General features: G+C 43.5%; 1 protein-coding gene across 1 annotated transcript; it reads left to right on the top strand.

The window, feature by feature from the left end:
• Window positions 1–4,464: 4,464 nt before the first annotated feature.
• LOC140646879 (fatty acid-binding protein 5) lies at window positions 4,465–9,724 on the top strand. Its single transcript, XM_072851217.1, has 4 exons — window positions 4,465–4,579; window positions 7,476–7,648; window positions 8,632–8,736; window positions 8,866–9,724. Exons 1-4 carry the CDS (start codon window positions 4,504–4,506, stop codon window positions 8,914–8,916), a joined length of 405 nt encoding a protein of 134 aa, XP_072707318.1. The 5' UTR covers window positions 4,465–4,503; the 3' UTR covers window positions 8,917–9,724.
• Window positions 9,725–15,019: the final 5,295 nt, after the last annotated feature.

Here is a 15,019-nt window from a genome sequence, read left to right as displayed (position 1 = left end):
TCTGGAATGAGGAAAATGAAGCCTGGAGTGCTCTTTCTGGTCACTGCAGGCTCTCGAGCTTTCTCTCCTGTCATTTAGGCAGGGTACAACTGGTGAGCTGTCACACCATTGCTGCAGTAAACTTTGCCCTCGATGTAAGCATTTCCCTTTAAACTTGCTTTGAACATGCTGCTGACAGTGTACAGGACACACGCTGAGGTTGCTGGTGTGTTAATTGCATTATAGTAATGCTCTGTGGCATCAGCAAGGATTGGGGCTCCGGTTGGCTCGGCACTGACCGCGGGCGCGCGTGAGCCTGCCTGTCCCTGACAGCCGGCCACCCGGAGCAGGTGCAGCAGTGGCCAGATCCAGAGCAAGGACTCTTTGGACCCATGCTCCTTAGACTAAGCCATGCTGGAGAGTAAGATGGCTTTGTTTTGACTTGAAAACTGAGATGTATCATGCAAAGCCCATTGATAAAACACAGGCTATGACCAGCTCTTTTAGCTCAGAGGTAATGACATGCCGATATGCTAGAAGATCTCCTTCATATTGACATACAAATGAAAACTTGTAGGTTCATGTGTTGCTTCATAATCCCTGGTCCTGTATTGCCCAAGCAAAGAGCTCCTGAGCTGGAGTAAAGCTTACCTAGGCCAGCAATGCAACCATAGCACGTGTTTCATCATGTCTACCCAGTGATGACATAGCTGGGAAGGGAAAACCACACTTGTACAACAAGGAAACAGAAACAAAGCTGTGCTACCTCTGCAATTTTTCTCATCCATGCCTTGGGGGTGACTAACTATTATTCATGGCCTGCTTTAATTTTTTTCACAGCTAGGGATAGGCTGAAGAGTAAAATTTAGGCTGTGGTTCAATTTTCCTGGCAATTTTTTAAGGCTTTCTTAAGAGGTAATCTTGTCTAGAAGAAGCTTACCACTTAGAGAAGGTACTATACGTATACAGGTATGTCTGTATACTAGAAGGAAAGTGAGATCCTCCTTTTTACACAGTAAAGCAAAGTATAGCACTATCAGATTGGGTTCCTTCCAAGTCAAACATATAGGCACTTTAATGAGTAAAGGTCTAGGGAAAAAGTTACACCTCCTATGCAACCTGATCAGCGATACGTTGCAGATGAGGAGGTGGTGGTGCTCTGCCCTGCCCAAGCAGCAGGTATTATGACTCCAAAAGACAAAGTATGGCTTGGCTTGCATGCAATGGGTAACGCTATGGCTACGTGAAGAGAAACCTCAAACACTGCTGGCCACAGCTTCCCAACTCTCCAGTCAGATGAAGCATCACTGCACGACGCACACTTGCCCAAAGGAGTAGAATGAAGGTCTCTCTGCACTCTTTTGCCTTGGTCCTTTTCTTTGCACTTGGTAATGAAGGACTGTAATATCCTCCCCTCCTACGGGATGCAAGGGCTTGACTACCTTGGGAAAACATTCACTTTGGCAGGCCCAAGCTGCCAAGGTGGTGGTTGCTCCTAACTGTGGCTACGTGCTTTCCGTGCAGCTAATTTCCAAGGAAAAATTTACACTTCTCATTGTAAATTTGATTCTCCTTCTCTTGGACAATGTATAGCTAACATGGAAATGAGCAAAACTTCAGAGAACTTCAGCTGTCTGTGCTGGAACAGTAATATGTGGCATAGGAATTGAACGCTTTCCATATGAATACATGTATTTGCTGCTTCTCTTCGGGTATATCTAGAGAGAAGGGGAGACTACACACGCAAAACATGTCTGACCGTGATGGCAGCCTCAAACCAGGCAGGAACTGGGATTTACAGACACAGAGCCCCATGGCCCAAGCATCTCTGAATGTTTGACCATTTTATTTTGACTTCCAAAGTAGGGAGCTGCATTCCCTCACCTTTGAAATATTTGACCAATATTTATACTGTACTGTCAAGGAAAAAAACCCAAATATTTTGTAGGCCAGTCCGCTTATACCTTACCCAGAAGGATACATCTCTGGTCCCTCTAGTTACTTTATTTGCTATGTGACATACCACACATTTCAGCGCTATCTTGTTTCAAATAAGTTTTTAGATGTGGCTTTGACATTATCACAGCCAGTAATCTATATCACAGGATTAATTTGCAAAACATTAGATTTTTGTAAAAATTCAGCGAGATTTTTCACTGTATCCTAACAGTCTGCATTTCAAAAAAGAGAGATAAGATTCTCTTTTCTTGTCACATCTTATATGAATTTACATGCCTAGACCTGAAAATTTGTAAGGAGAATAAATCAAAACAAATTACTTGTGGGAGGATTCAAAAACATAGCAACGTTCTGCACAGGTAGGTAGCTGGATCTCCATGTACTTCAGAGCCAGGAATACTGTCTCACCACTAGATGGAAATAGTGGATTTTACATTTTCTGCTGCATTATCAGCACTTATACCTGAATATTATTTGCATATCGTAAGCCATCTGCAGGCAACACTGCAGAAATGCGGATCCGAAATTCTTTGCTAGCATACATGGAGTAAAGCCAAGATTTCTATTTCTAGAAATTGTCCCCATTTTACAAGACTGAAGACTTCCTGATTCCTGAAGGATGATTCTGTTTGATCCCTAATCTAATTGCTTTTCATTTATCCTTACCGTTTATCTGTAAGCAACCAGAAAAGAACTGTAGGACGGATGGCATTTTGGTTCTGCTACCATGAATTAGGTAGTAAACATCAGCCTAATTTAAAATTTACCTCGAAGTCTCTTGCGCAAGACCAAAAAAAAAAAAAGATAAAAGTGGAAGGAAGTTGAAAGTCTTGTGTTTCAATGTACCAACTTAATGACAAAAAAAGCAACGTGGCTTGCCGCCTTATGAGCAGACGCTATAGTGTTGTTTGCATATTAAAAGTAAACATATAGTCAGAGAAGTGGGAGGTAATTAAAGGCAGCTCAGTAGGGAAGGATAGTTAAACAGAAGGATTTTTTTTTTTAATCTGTTGAAAAATGAGCTGATTACTTAGTGTATGACAAATCTGACCTTTTCTAGAAAGTATTGAACTTTCAAACTGATTCAGTTTAGCTCTACTAAGTTGCATCACTGCAAAGCACAAAGGGAAGCGTCCTCCTCGCACCAAAACATCCGGATTCACGGCACCTTCTCATGTTGTGAAATTCTGGAAGCAGCACAAAGACCTTGCTGCCTTCTCTGGTTTTGACACCTCAGTCTCAAACTCCTCCACAAAAGTACTAGCAGAGAAACATAGCCACGGCTACTCCATCAAAAAACTCCAGGCACTAGGCATATCTTTGGATTCCTATTTTTCTGGTCAGGAGAAAGTAGCTCTGGGTTTCATCCAGTCTGACACAAGGCCAAAAGAGGCAGAGATTGGCATAACCCTGATGGTGGAAAAAAGACTTGGGGATACATTGGAATCAGGATTTCTGTTGTGACTTAGAAACAGCAGCTTTCTCACAGAATATGACAGTAAATCTCTCTGCTCACCTAACAGAATTTGACAAAAGATTGGCCCAACCCTCACGGGGCCTGGTAACGGCATATATTTTACGATGGTAATTCTGTGCCAGTGTGCAGCAATGGCAACTGCTGGGTTTTCCTTTAGGAAGTAGGAATTAGGGCACTGCAGTTCAATATGGACTAAAACCAAGGTACCAAATCTGCATTTCTCCAGTGCTAAAGCATGAGATTGCATTCAGGCTTTGATTTTTCCTGTGTACTCCAAGTACCAGCATTAGTTCTGTATTCTGATCGATCTTGTTTGCTACCTGATCACTGTGTGTATGTAACAAGTCTGCTCCCAGGTCTGCAGCAAGCTACAGATTGCTGTAGTTCAGTAACATGTGATATACCAGCGGGACTTGGGGGAATGCTGGCAAGGCCTGCGATCAAACCCAATAAACTGTTTGGGGATGTTGGCTCCTTATTGCTCTGCCTCTGTGCCACATGATGCCCCATGCTTGCCTCTTCCTGAATTATCCATAAACAGCATGATTCGTAGTAAATGGCATAATTTAGGATTCAGACTGCAAAAAATTCCCTGGAGCCAAAATCCTGGAGACGGGTTTTGGAGCCCACGGGTGCCAGAGCACAGCGCACTGGCCTCTTTCAGCGCGGTAGGTGCCGGGTGGTGTTTGTGTCCGAAGAAGCGTTAAGGCTGCGGCATCCCTTGGCGGGATGGCTCCGGCAGTGTCCCACGGTTTCTGGGCGCAGCGTGCCGTCCTGGGGAGCTGCAGGCCCGGGGTGCAGACGGTGCGTGTGTGCGTGTGCGTGTGCGGGTGTGTGTGCCGGAGGAGGGCGGGAGGAGGGCGGGCAGCGGCGCGGCGTGCCCGCTCTTGCCGCCACCGCCGCGGGCGGGACTCGCCGGGCGGGGGCTCGGCGGGGAAGGGGCCGGGGCGCGGCGGGCGCCCCATTGGCTCTCCCCGGCGGCACATGTCGCCGGCCCCGCTATAAAGGCGGCCGCGGCCCCGCTGCAGCCCGTCCTCCTGCCTCCGTGCTTCCCCGGGGACACCGCCAGCCCCAGCGCCGCCGCCGCCATGGCCATCGATGCGTTTTTAGGCAAATGGTGCCTCATCTCCAGCGAGGGCTTCGAGGAGTACATGAAGGAGCTGGGTAAGCAGCCGGCGGCCCCGCGCCTCCGGAGGGAGGGATGCAGCCCCGCGGACGTGCCGCCGCCGGCCGGCGAGGCTCTGTCCAAGGTCCGCGGCGGCCGCGGCCGCGGGGCCGGGGCGCGGCTCCGGAGCTGGGCCGGAGGGCGGGGGGCGGCGGCGGGGGGGTGATGCCGGGATGCTCCGGGATGCGGCACCGGGGGCTCCGCGCCCTCCCGGCGCCGGGGAGGGAGAGCCGGCCGGGCGCAGACCCTTCCTCCCGGGATAGCAGCCGCCTCCGGCTCCGCGTCCTAAAGATGTCGGCGACCCTTTGGGCACCGTAACTGCGGGGAGGCAGGTGCCGGTGCCGGCAGGCACGTTCCCGCCGCCCCGTGCGGCGCCTTCCCTGCTGCCCAGCCGCCCCCTCCCACCGGTAGCAGTCCCCGGATTAACAGCCGGTGCCAGCAGCCCGGCTGCGATTAGGCCAGTTTGCTCCTCCCTCGCCGGTAATGCCCCGGGGCGGGGGCCGGGGCAGCCCGGGGCGGGGGACACCTGCCGGAGCCGGGGAGCGGGGAGGCGGGTGGCGGGGCCGCGGCCAACGCTGCTGCCAGGGCCGGGCCGGGCTGGCACCGCCCGGGGCGGCCACACACGGAGCTGCTGGGCCTGGGCAGCTCTCCCGTGGAGTCACCTTGGGTGTCTCGTCACGAGAAAGCCAGACTGGACCAACTGCCTACGGGTAACCGACGGCTGACTGCACAGCCAGAGGCTGCTTGTATTCTTCTGGGGGGGGCATCCTTATCTCGGGGGGATAGTCCTGGCTTGTTATGCGCACTTCCAGGTTGCCGTACATTTTGCAACACGAAGTTCCTGAATCAAGAACAGACCTAACACCAGGAGACTTCTCTGCAAGTTCAGATTTACCACCTCCTGGGAGCATCCTGGCCGCAGGTGACAGGCACCTTGCAGTGTCTGTGTAGCCCAGGAGCTCTTATTTTCTGCAATTTATTCACTGCTGAAAGCTAGGATACTTTCTCAAGAGGTGGAAAATGTGGCCTCGAATGTCTTTGGAGGGAGGAGAGGAAGGAATTTAGGTTTCGCACTCTTCATGTAAAATACAAAAGGCATCACTGCATTGACACTCTGCAGACAGCGGTGGCTGTAATTGCATTTTGTGAGAGGCCTGTCAATATGTCATAGCTATGATGTGAGAAAGCCTTCTGGACTGAGCCCTTTGGGAGACTTTGGTGGAGGAAATTCAAAAATTTTAAGCTCAGCTCAGTTCAGCCATGGATTAGGATGCCGCGGTGCTCACGTCTAAGAGGCAGGGCTTGGCATGTGCCAAATTGCAACTTCAAAGTAGGCATTAAGTGCTGCAACTGCGGAGCACCTCCCATGTGTAGGCAGCAACTGAGTGTTGTTTGTTTGTTTTTAAATCGCAATCTTAAACCAGTCACTTTTCCTTTTTACAATTACAGTTTAGGCAATTAAATTTACTCCAAGTCACACTGTAGAAGCCAGTCCTTTATTGGATCTCACCCTCGCTGACTACTTAGGAAACTCTCTACCTTTGATCCTATTGACACACCATAAATGATATTCTGCAGATTCTGCTCAGTCTGTATAAAAGAACATTCGAGGATAAAGAAGTTTGAATTTCACTCCTTGCCATATGGAAAACATACACGGCTCATCTCCGTTTAGTTGGATTCCAAGGCGTAGCTGATCAGATAACTCACTGATTACTCTGGACTGGACGACAGGAAAGGGTGGGTGGGGGTCACGGTGACAATAACTTCCAATTCTGGTCAGAAAAGCTGCACTGAGGAGGACTGGTTTTTGCTCTGCAGTTTCAAGCTTAAGGCTCAGTCCTGGAATCTCAGTTGAGTCTGGAGAAGCAGTGGCTGGGAAGTACTTTGTTATTTCCACCTCCCAAGGAAACTGTAATCTTTGCTTTGTGGATTCAGCCCTCACGCAAGTATCCTGTACACTCCAGGGGAGTGCTGTGCTGTTATATGACAACATTTTCTAACTACACCAGCTGCAGAGCCCAGGCACTCACTGACTTGGTGGCACGTTCTGCTCCATCTGGTTGCTTATCAGTTCTTGGCTCAGATTTGCACTTTCCAGTTTGATGGATTCATGTTTGTTGCCTGACTACCCTCTTATTCGTATCTTCGTCCTTCAGATCAAAAAGACTCAAGCAAACCGCTCAAACAGTGCACGCAGGGGCTGAGGCAGGATGAACCTTTTTTGCTGAAGAGTTTTGAGGGCTGCTGTCTCTAGATGATGAATTGTCAGTCATTTGCAAAGCTCATTTCTCTCACGGTCCTTTTTGTGTGTATATAAGCACTATTTTGCATGGTAGTGGTTTTCTAATTCACAAGTCCATACTTTGGATACAGGATGTAGAAGATATTAAGATATTAAGATAACTTATATTAAAAATTGCATGTTTGCAATTGTCTACAGAGTGATTGAAGAGAATTTCTTGAGTAAGTTGAAATAAATATGCAGGTGGATTAATCTGTCAATTAAAAATCATCTGTAGATTTCTTAAAGTGTTCAGAACTTGAAGGGAATAATTTTATATTAGTTTCAGCTTTTGTGCTTGTTTTCCTGTTTATTGTTTATTTCTGTAAAAATTCGATGCTGAGTTTTGGGACATCTGCGAATCCTCTAGAGGGCAAAATAGATTTAACTTTAGCTCCCCGAGGAAGCTGAAGAATAACCCTGCAAATAAGCTTTTCTCTTTCCTCATCAGTGGATAATTTAAAACATCCTCTTTCTTTGTGACTCTTGAGCTTTGATTCTCAAGTGTACTTAAGTGCCTAATTAAATGGGAATTAGGTATTTGAATTCTTGTGTGGCCCTAAGCCTTAGGGTTTAACTGACTTTGTGACACTGTGCCTCTCGCCTTGCAGGTGTGGGTATGGCCATGAGAAAAATGGGAAGCATGGCCAAACCAGATGTTTACATTATTAAGGATGGGGACACAATCACCGTAAAAACAGAAAGCACCTTCAAAAGTTCACAGTTCAGCTTCAAGCTTGGTGAGAAATTTGAGGAAAATACATTAGATGGCAGGAAAACTCAGGTCAGTATACCAGACTTTCTACTGAAAAAACACAATTCTTTGGGCGTTTTACAGATGGAGACACTATTTAAAAATCAATTTTGACATCCATACTAACAAAGCTTTATTTCACGAACAGTTGTCGCTGTAAGTCTCACTGAAATAAATTCTTCTTTTTTTTTTTTTCCCCCGGATTAAGCAACTTCCAAAGAGGGAAAATGCTGAAATCAATAATGTCTTGTGTATTTTGTTGTTTTCAATTTGTAGCAGAAGCATTGTGTTAGTAAAACTAACAGACCTCTAAATCCATGTTAAAGCCAAATGCCACTTCGTTTGAAGCCTGTGGAAAAAATCCCATTGATGTTTAATCAGAGGCAATTCAGCCCTAGGGTTAACCTTTCTGCTCAGTCTCGTATTTGCATAACAAGAGAGCCTGGTTCAGTGTGCAGTGGGATGACAGACACACAAGGCATATATGTGAATCACAGTCGCTAATCTTCAGTTTTAGAAGGCAAAGAGCTTCTCCCTGCACCAAATAGGGAGAATATTAATCCAAAAGGAGGTTAAGCACAAAGAAGCCCTCAAATACGTGTCTCATTTCCTTGTGTGAGTGCTTTCTGTGTACCACCCCCCCCTCCATCCACACACGGGCAATTCATCTATTATTGCAAGATCAGATAAACGTTACACAAAGGCTCAAAGCCCATGTACAAAGAGATGGGCAGAGAACATCCTCTGCTCTTGTTAATTGAAATTGTGCATGCTGTCAAAGGTCTGCCTGATGCAGGAATGTGTCAGAGCAGTGAGTGAACAAGCAGTGAGCTACTGTAAGAAGAGGATCAATAAAACATTTAAGACAATGTCCTGGCTTTGTAGATGTCAATGGCAAAATTACTATTGAGTGAGCTGGGGTGGGAATTTTTCCTTTGGAATAAGGTGTTGGAAAGCCTCAGTCTCCATCAAATGTCATGGGTAAAATATTGATGTTCGGGTTCTTCTTTCAGACCCTTGTCAGCTTAAAAGACGATGGGTCATTGATTCAGGAGCAGGAATGGGATGGCAAGAAGACCATAATAACACGGAAACTAGTGGATGGACAATTGGTGGTGGTGAGTTCAGTCCCGCTTTCTGATCCCTGAGTGCTGCTGGCTGGTAGCCTGAAAAGTAAACTCTAAAAGATCTTTTTCCTTATAGTCTGTACTGAGGCAAATTAATAAATCCATCTCTTTGTCTTCTAGGAATGTGACATGAATGGTGTCAAGTGTATCAGAGTCTACCAGAAAGCATGAGGACATCATGTTCAGTAGGAACTTGCTACAAACAACTCAGTTCAGTGGGCAGAGCTCCTTTACACTCCATATTTTCCTTTTCCCTGTTTTCTAGTATTTCAATGGACTGAGTAGCTGAGTGCAATCCTTTTTAAAAGCCGTGATGTAACTATTATGTAACTATTCTGAACTTATGAGGCTATTGAATAAAATTGTCAAATATATGAAGTGGAAATGTTGTTACTATAGTGGAATTTTAAAGTGAGGTTTCATAAATACTCAGTTTGGTTTTAGGCTCTACTACAAACTGCCTTCAGTTCAAGATAATGCAATATATGGCAACGAACAGTTAATAGCAAGCTGATTTTTGACCAGCATCCTTAAATGCTAAGGTAGTAAAATCTGAAATAGAAAAAACAGAGTTCAGGTTCTAGAGTTGTTTCTAACTTGCATGTCACAAAGTAAATAGAATTGGGTGGGTATAAATACGAGATAAGCTTTGCTGGTGTTTAAGTAGACGAATGTATTTTCAGGGGTTAGTTTGTTTTTTCATATTTCAAACCCACGGGTTCTTATCTGAAAAAACATATACTGGTGAGCCAATGGACACAACAAACTTAAGCAAACACATATATGCTTTACTGAAAGGAAGCCTTATTTTGAGAAAACTCTTTGTTTTTCTAGCAAAATTCTTATTTCCTGTCTAGTAACATTCTAAAAATTCTTAACCAAAATCTACTGAAATACTGCCTAAAACTTAAAGCCTCGTTTTATTTTATTTTATTTTTAAACTGGCTTGAAACACCTAGCAATGGAGTTTATATGCTTTAAAGTGCCATAATAAATAATCAGAAATATCAGTGTCTTGAGTATTACTTTTACACTGGTTGGGAAACAGAGACCATGATGCTACTATTCTTCCAACGAGATGTCAGATCAGACACAATTAAAAATGTTTAGATGAATTTCTGTCACACCAGACAAACATGTCCTAAAAGTGAAACTGTTTGGTGGCAGGTGATGGGGAGATTTCTATCAGGTTCAGAAGCCTGGGGGATCATGCAATCGCACACTTCCAGTTTGCAGCATCAGTCTTGCAGAATCCACTGCTACTTCAGCCCTACCAACACTTTAGCTGCTCAGTGCATGTATCTTATTACTGAGTGTACCCTAATAGCAGAAAGTCTGTTCTTTTTACGTTCATCCTACCAACCATGGAAAATTACTTTTCCCATAATTTTGGACCTTTTATCCTTTTCATAATTTCCTGACTTTTTATGAGCCATCCCCTTTACCTAGGTCATCTGAAAGAATTAATAGCTGGACCATATTTCTTGCAAATTTTTCTTTCATGATCTGTATAAAAGTATTTTTCCTGGTCCCCTAATGTCTCCTTTTTCAGTTGGCCAATCTTCATATCACCTTCATTTAGTATTTTTCCTGACTTTAATGTTGTCCTGGTTTCAGCTGGGATAGAGTTAATTTTCTTCCTAGTAGCTGGTGTAGTGCTGTGTTTTGGATTTAGCATGAGAATAATGTTGATAACACGCTGATGTTTTGGCTGTTGCTAAGTAATGTTTACACCAGTCAAGGACTTTTCAGCTTCCCATGCTCTGCCAGGCGCACAAGAAGCTGGGAGGGGGCACAGCCAGGACAGTTGACCCAAACTGGCCAAAGGGCTATTCCATACCATATGACACCATGCTCAGTATAGAAACTGGGGGCAGTTGGCCGGGGCAGTGATCGCAGCTCAGGGACTGGCTGGGCATCGGTTGGCGGGTGGTGAGTGGTTGTATCACTTATTTTTTTTCCTGGGTTTTTGTTCCTCTCTCGCTCTCTTGTTGTTTTCCTTTTCATTATTATTATTATTATTATTATTATTATTATTATTATTATTTCAGTTATTAAACTGATCTTATCTCAACTCATGAGTTTTCTTACTTTTGCTCTTCTGATTCTCTCCCCCATCCCACCGGGGGGAGGGTGAGTGAGCAGCTGTGTGGTGCTTGGTTGCTGACTGAAGCTAAACCACGACAAATGTGAACCCTGAAGATCTATGCCATATTTTTATACAGGACATTAGAAACAGGGTTTTTTGTTATTAAGGGAAGGAATCTCCCCATAGAAACAACAGAAACAGAAAATAAACTGATCTGATGAGGAACCTGGTAAGTTTACCATCAGTAATACACTAAATGGTAGCAGGAGAATGGGTGCAGCAATCCATGGCATGATACGAAAATCCTGCCTCCCTTCAAAAAGAAACAACATTACTGCTTTAAGTGGGACATTATGCCTTCTTTGGGGTCACTGGTCTATCACTTACCGCTGCTTGTTTACTCTTCTGATACTGGGTAGTGTTAATTGTTTATCTTCATTTGAATGGAAAAAGTTTTGAATGTCTTTTATAGGACATCCATTTTTAATTACAATGAGATCACTTCTTGTAAAACAAAAGGCAGAAGAGTATCTTTTTAGAGTTACTTCCTTTGGAAACAAGGCTTATAAATTCTGTGTTTGTGTGTGTGTGCTCTCTGATTTCAGCCACATGTGAAGTAGAGGCTAGAGGTCCCAAAGATAATTATTCTTTCACAAATGTCATGCAAATAGGCAGCCTGCTGAAGGAGATAGACCATTAAAGTGACGGAAAGACTGCACATGGAAGTGACGCTTTGTTTGACATTAAATGGAAGAAAAACATTATAAGCCCTCTTGGCACACATAAGAAATTTTCTTAAACACAAACGTTGACCAATGGTAAGACACAGATCAACAGGAAACTGGCTTTCTTTAGAGCTAATTCTCCAGAACTACTTAGGCTGACATATTTATTTGCTTTATTTTGATGTTAGCTTCAGCCTATGTTGCTGGTAACATCAATGTAAGTGTACTGTGACTCGGAACTACCATATATACAACCTGTTTGTGTTAGATTAGACCGTATACTTAAAATGACAACTCTTTCATAGTACTGCAAGCCAAGATTTATAATGCTTAAGACTTGAAAATATAATTAATGTCCAAATTCCTTCTATTCATTATTATACAAGCCAAAAGTTTTACTCTTCATGAAGTGTGTATACACAATGTTCTCACCAGCTTAAAATAACCAATTGTCCTGAGTTATTTGAATAACTCTCTGTAGTTCACTATATCACATAAGATGGCAGAAAATAAGACTTCCGAGAACAACTGAAAAAGAAGAAATCATGCATTAACCATCCAGGACTGCTTTATAATGCTACAGAATTATGAAATAAGGAGACAAGTTTTGTTGTGACATTTTAGTGCATGTTTTTGAAAATATTTTGGAGGGATAAAAGAAACATGTTCAGCACACTGAAGCTGCAAGTAAAACTTGCTCAAAGAGAAGCAGTTTCCATTTCCATTCCAACACATGGTCATTTAAAGTCATGAGCAGTGTCCAATTTATATCTTTATATCTCACTGTCTTATCAAATTGGTGTCATTCTGCTGTTTCCATAGAAGGGGGTTTTGGGGTTTTGTTTCTTTGTTTGTTTGTTTGTGTGGGTTTTTTGGGGGGTTTGGCTGGGTTTTTTTTGGTGGTGAACTGGGTAAAGGAGTAGAAAATGTTGTTTAGCAATTTAGATCTGATATTCTATCACATTAGGGAAATCTCTTGTCTGAGCTTTCCAGGAACACTAATGAAATGGCACTGTGCTTTGGGGAGAGTGTACTGGCTCTATACAGTGTTCGGACTATCAAAGGTTTTCCTGTTATGGTTTGGTTATATGATTTATTTCAAAATTGTTATCCTACTCTGCCTGCAATCTCTGCAATTAATACTGGCCTTTCCTCTTCCTCTCCCCTCCCTACCTCACACATGCACTTCAGATCAAAGTTTTTTAAAAAGCAAAGTCAATGATGGGAAATCTCTCAGTTTTCTGAAGTTATGGTCCCACTGTTAGCTGTCAGCTGTCCTAAAAATAGGCAGTGATTATTTCTTCAAGCGTGGAGGTCAAATGTAGGAAGATAGTTTTGCTCTGCCAATGGCTACTTGGGCAATATTAGCTGTGAGACTCAAACATCCAAAATGAAAATGAATCATTGAATAGGCACTCTATTTTTTTTTTTAGGTTAGAACCTAAAAATCTAGTATTGTTGATTCTAGTGAGTACAAACAATAAACAACCTTATCTACTTCTATATAATATGTCCAATATATTCTGTTGTTCATAAAGCAGTCCATTCAAAGTAACTTCTATTAAAATGAGATGCCAAAAATAAGTGCCCTGTAAGTATTTTTCCAGGGCCCCACAGGGCCTTGATCACAGGGCTTCCCCTGACCCCTGCCCATGAGCCCACGAGCCCCATTTCAGCTCAGCCTGGGGCAACAGTCTGTGCCTGAGCTAGCTGTCAGCGGGTCAGTCTCCAGCCCAGACACCTGTAGATTTTACACAAAAATTCATGCGTTAAGCTCATTTCTATGAAGGAACTGCCTTATAAAGGGCTTGTATTCTACTTAAATTGTTTTACAAAAATAAAAGCAGTCATGCAGGCCAGCTCCAATCAAACCTTTGTTGGTGACTCCTTCCCTGCCTGAGTATGTGCTAACACAATGAATGGATTAGAAACCCTTTGCACTATGTTGATTATTTGTGCTTGTAGGGGAAAAAATCCCACGCAGTGTGATAGTGGGTGGGAGCACGTTAACATATATTAATTATTCTTTGATGCCTCATTTCAGACCCATTGTTCAGCCCTGGGAGGATTTAGCACTATTTTCATAGGGTTTGGAGACAATCCAGCATCTGTGTAAACACATTTTTGTCCCATGGTTCTCCTTCTAGCTTTGGCTTTTCAGCCCTTGTACATCAAATTAAGACTTTGTTGACACTTCCCAGAATGGTTTTACTTCATACTATTATTTGAGAGGAAAAGGAAACACTATCAGAGACCCTGCTCCCAAGAGTGAATTTGGCTTCCTTTCCAGCAAAAATGTTTCCAAAATCAATTCCCTCTACCAGATGGTCTTAATTATATTCTGGAGATATTTACAGGTGAAGTCCATTTCTTCTTTCAGAAGAAATGTAATGTTTCAGCAATAAGTGCAATCCAGAATCAGATAATGTCCTGCAAAAATCTACTGAATCCCAAATATTATAGTTGAGACTTTAAAATAAATAACACTTTTGTCATTAATCACAGATGTACACTCTGAAATTAAACATCAGAAGACAAATATCCCACTCTGATATCCAAATATCTAGGACTGGACATTTGCTCCCACACGCATCGCATCTGGTTCCCTCAGAAATTCCTGCTTGAAGTCAATGAGTCTACCTTCAGAAAAGGCATTAGCTAAGGATGCAGCTCAGCTCATTGTGCAGTGCAAGTGTCCAACAGAAAATCACGGGACTGAGTGCAACTTTCAGGCTGGGCTGATGGTGCATTGATGCTGCACACCCCAGAAGCGTTCTTGCTCTGTGGCTTGATGTCTTCTGGGGCCGTGCAGTATAGTCCTGTATGGTGAACAGCAAATGTGAAATCATAAAGAACGGAGTAGCCTGTATCTCTTGACCTCAACAGCAACCTTGAACTGAGGCCAGAGAGTCCATGACAGGGTGTTTCTGGAAACTCCTTAAGTACAAGGGCTCTTTGCGTACATGGAAAGTTGAGCTGAAGGCAACTCAGACTGACTCCTTGCTCTAGAAATTGTGGCCAGGCCTTGTTATGGCTTTGCAATTTAATTCTATAAGTAGCCCAGTGAAGTAGAGGCATAGGAATTATTCCTATTCTATTGCGGAGTGCAATTAAGGGAAAATATCATTAGTACTTTCCCTTTCCAAATTGTGTAAAGCAGTAATTGATACTGGGATTTGCTCTCCGTGCTTTCTATTGTCTCATCTCCACTCATTCTCCTAAACCACCTTGCTTAGTACAAGTTTAATTGCACATAAATAAAGTTCAGAAAATGGGATGTTTCTATTCTTTTACATTTATTTTTTTCTCTTGGTGAGATGCAGAATGAAAATGAAAGCTGCATATCTTTACTGGGGACATTGTTTGAATAATCACATTCTTTTTGCACAATTCATGGAATATGGTTCCTCTGTTTAAGCAGCTTAACTGATAGCTGCTTTTCTGAAACTGCGACAGAAGA

The sequence above is a fragment of the Ciconia boyciana genome, chromosome 2 (genome assembly GCF_034638445.1).
Source record: "Ciconia boyciana chromosome 2, ASM3463844v1, whole genome shotgun sequence".
NCBI classification, from domain to species: Eukaryota; Metazoa; Chordata; class Aves; order Ciconiiformes; family Ciconiidae; genus Ciconia; species Ciconia boyciana.
The sequence above is the reverse complement of the archived record's forward strand: the minus strand, read 5'-3'. Positions and strand labels throughout refer to the sequence as shown.

Bases quoted from the DNA above. Each gene is read 5' to 3' on its own strand.
- LOC140646879 (XM_072851217.1), top strand. From the start codon at position 4,504: ATGGCCATCGATGCGTTTTTAGGCAAATGGTGCCTCATCTCCAGCGAG. The intron at 4,580-7,475 runs GTAAGCAGCCGG...CTCGCCTTGCAG, and splicing joins GGAGTACATGAAGGAGCTGG to GTGTGGGTATGGCCATGAGA. The intron at 8,737-8,865 runs GTGAGTTCAGTC...TTTGTCTTCTAG, and splicing joins TGGATGGACAATTGGTGGTG to GAATGTGACATGAATGGTGT.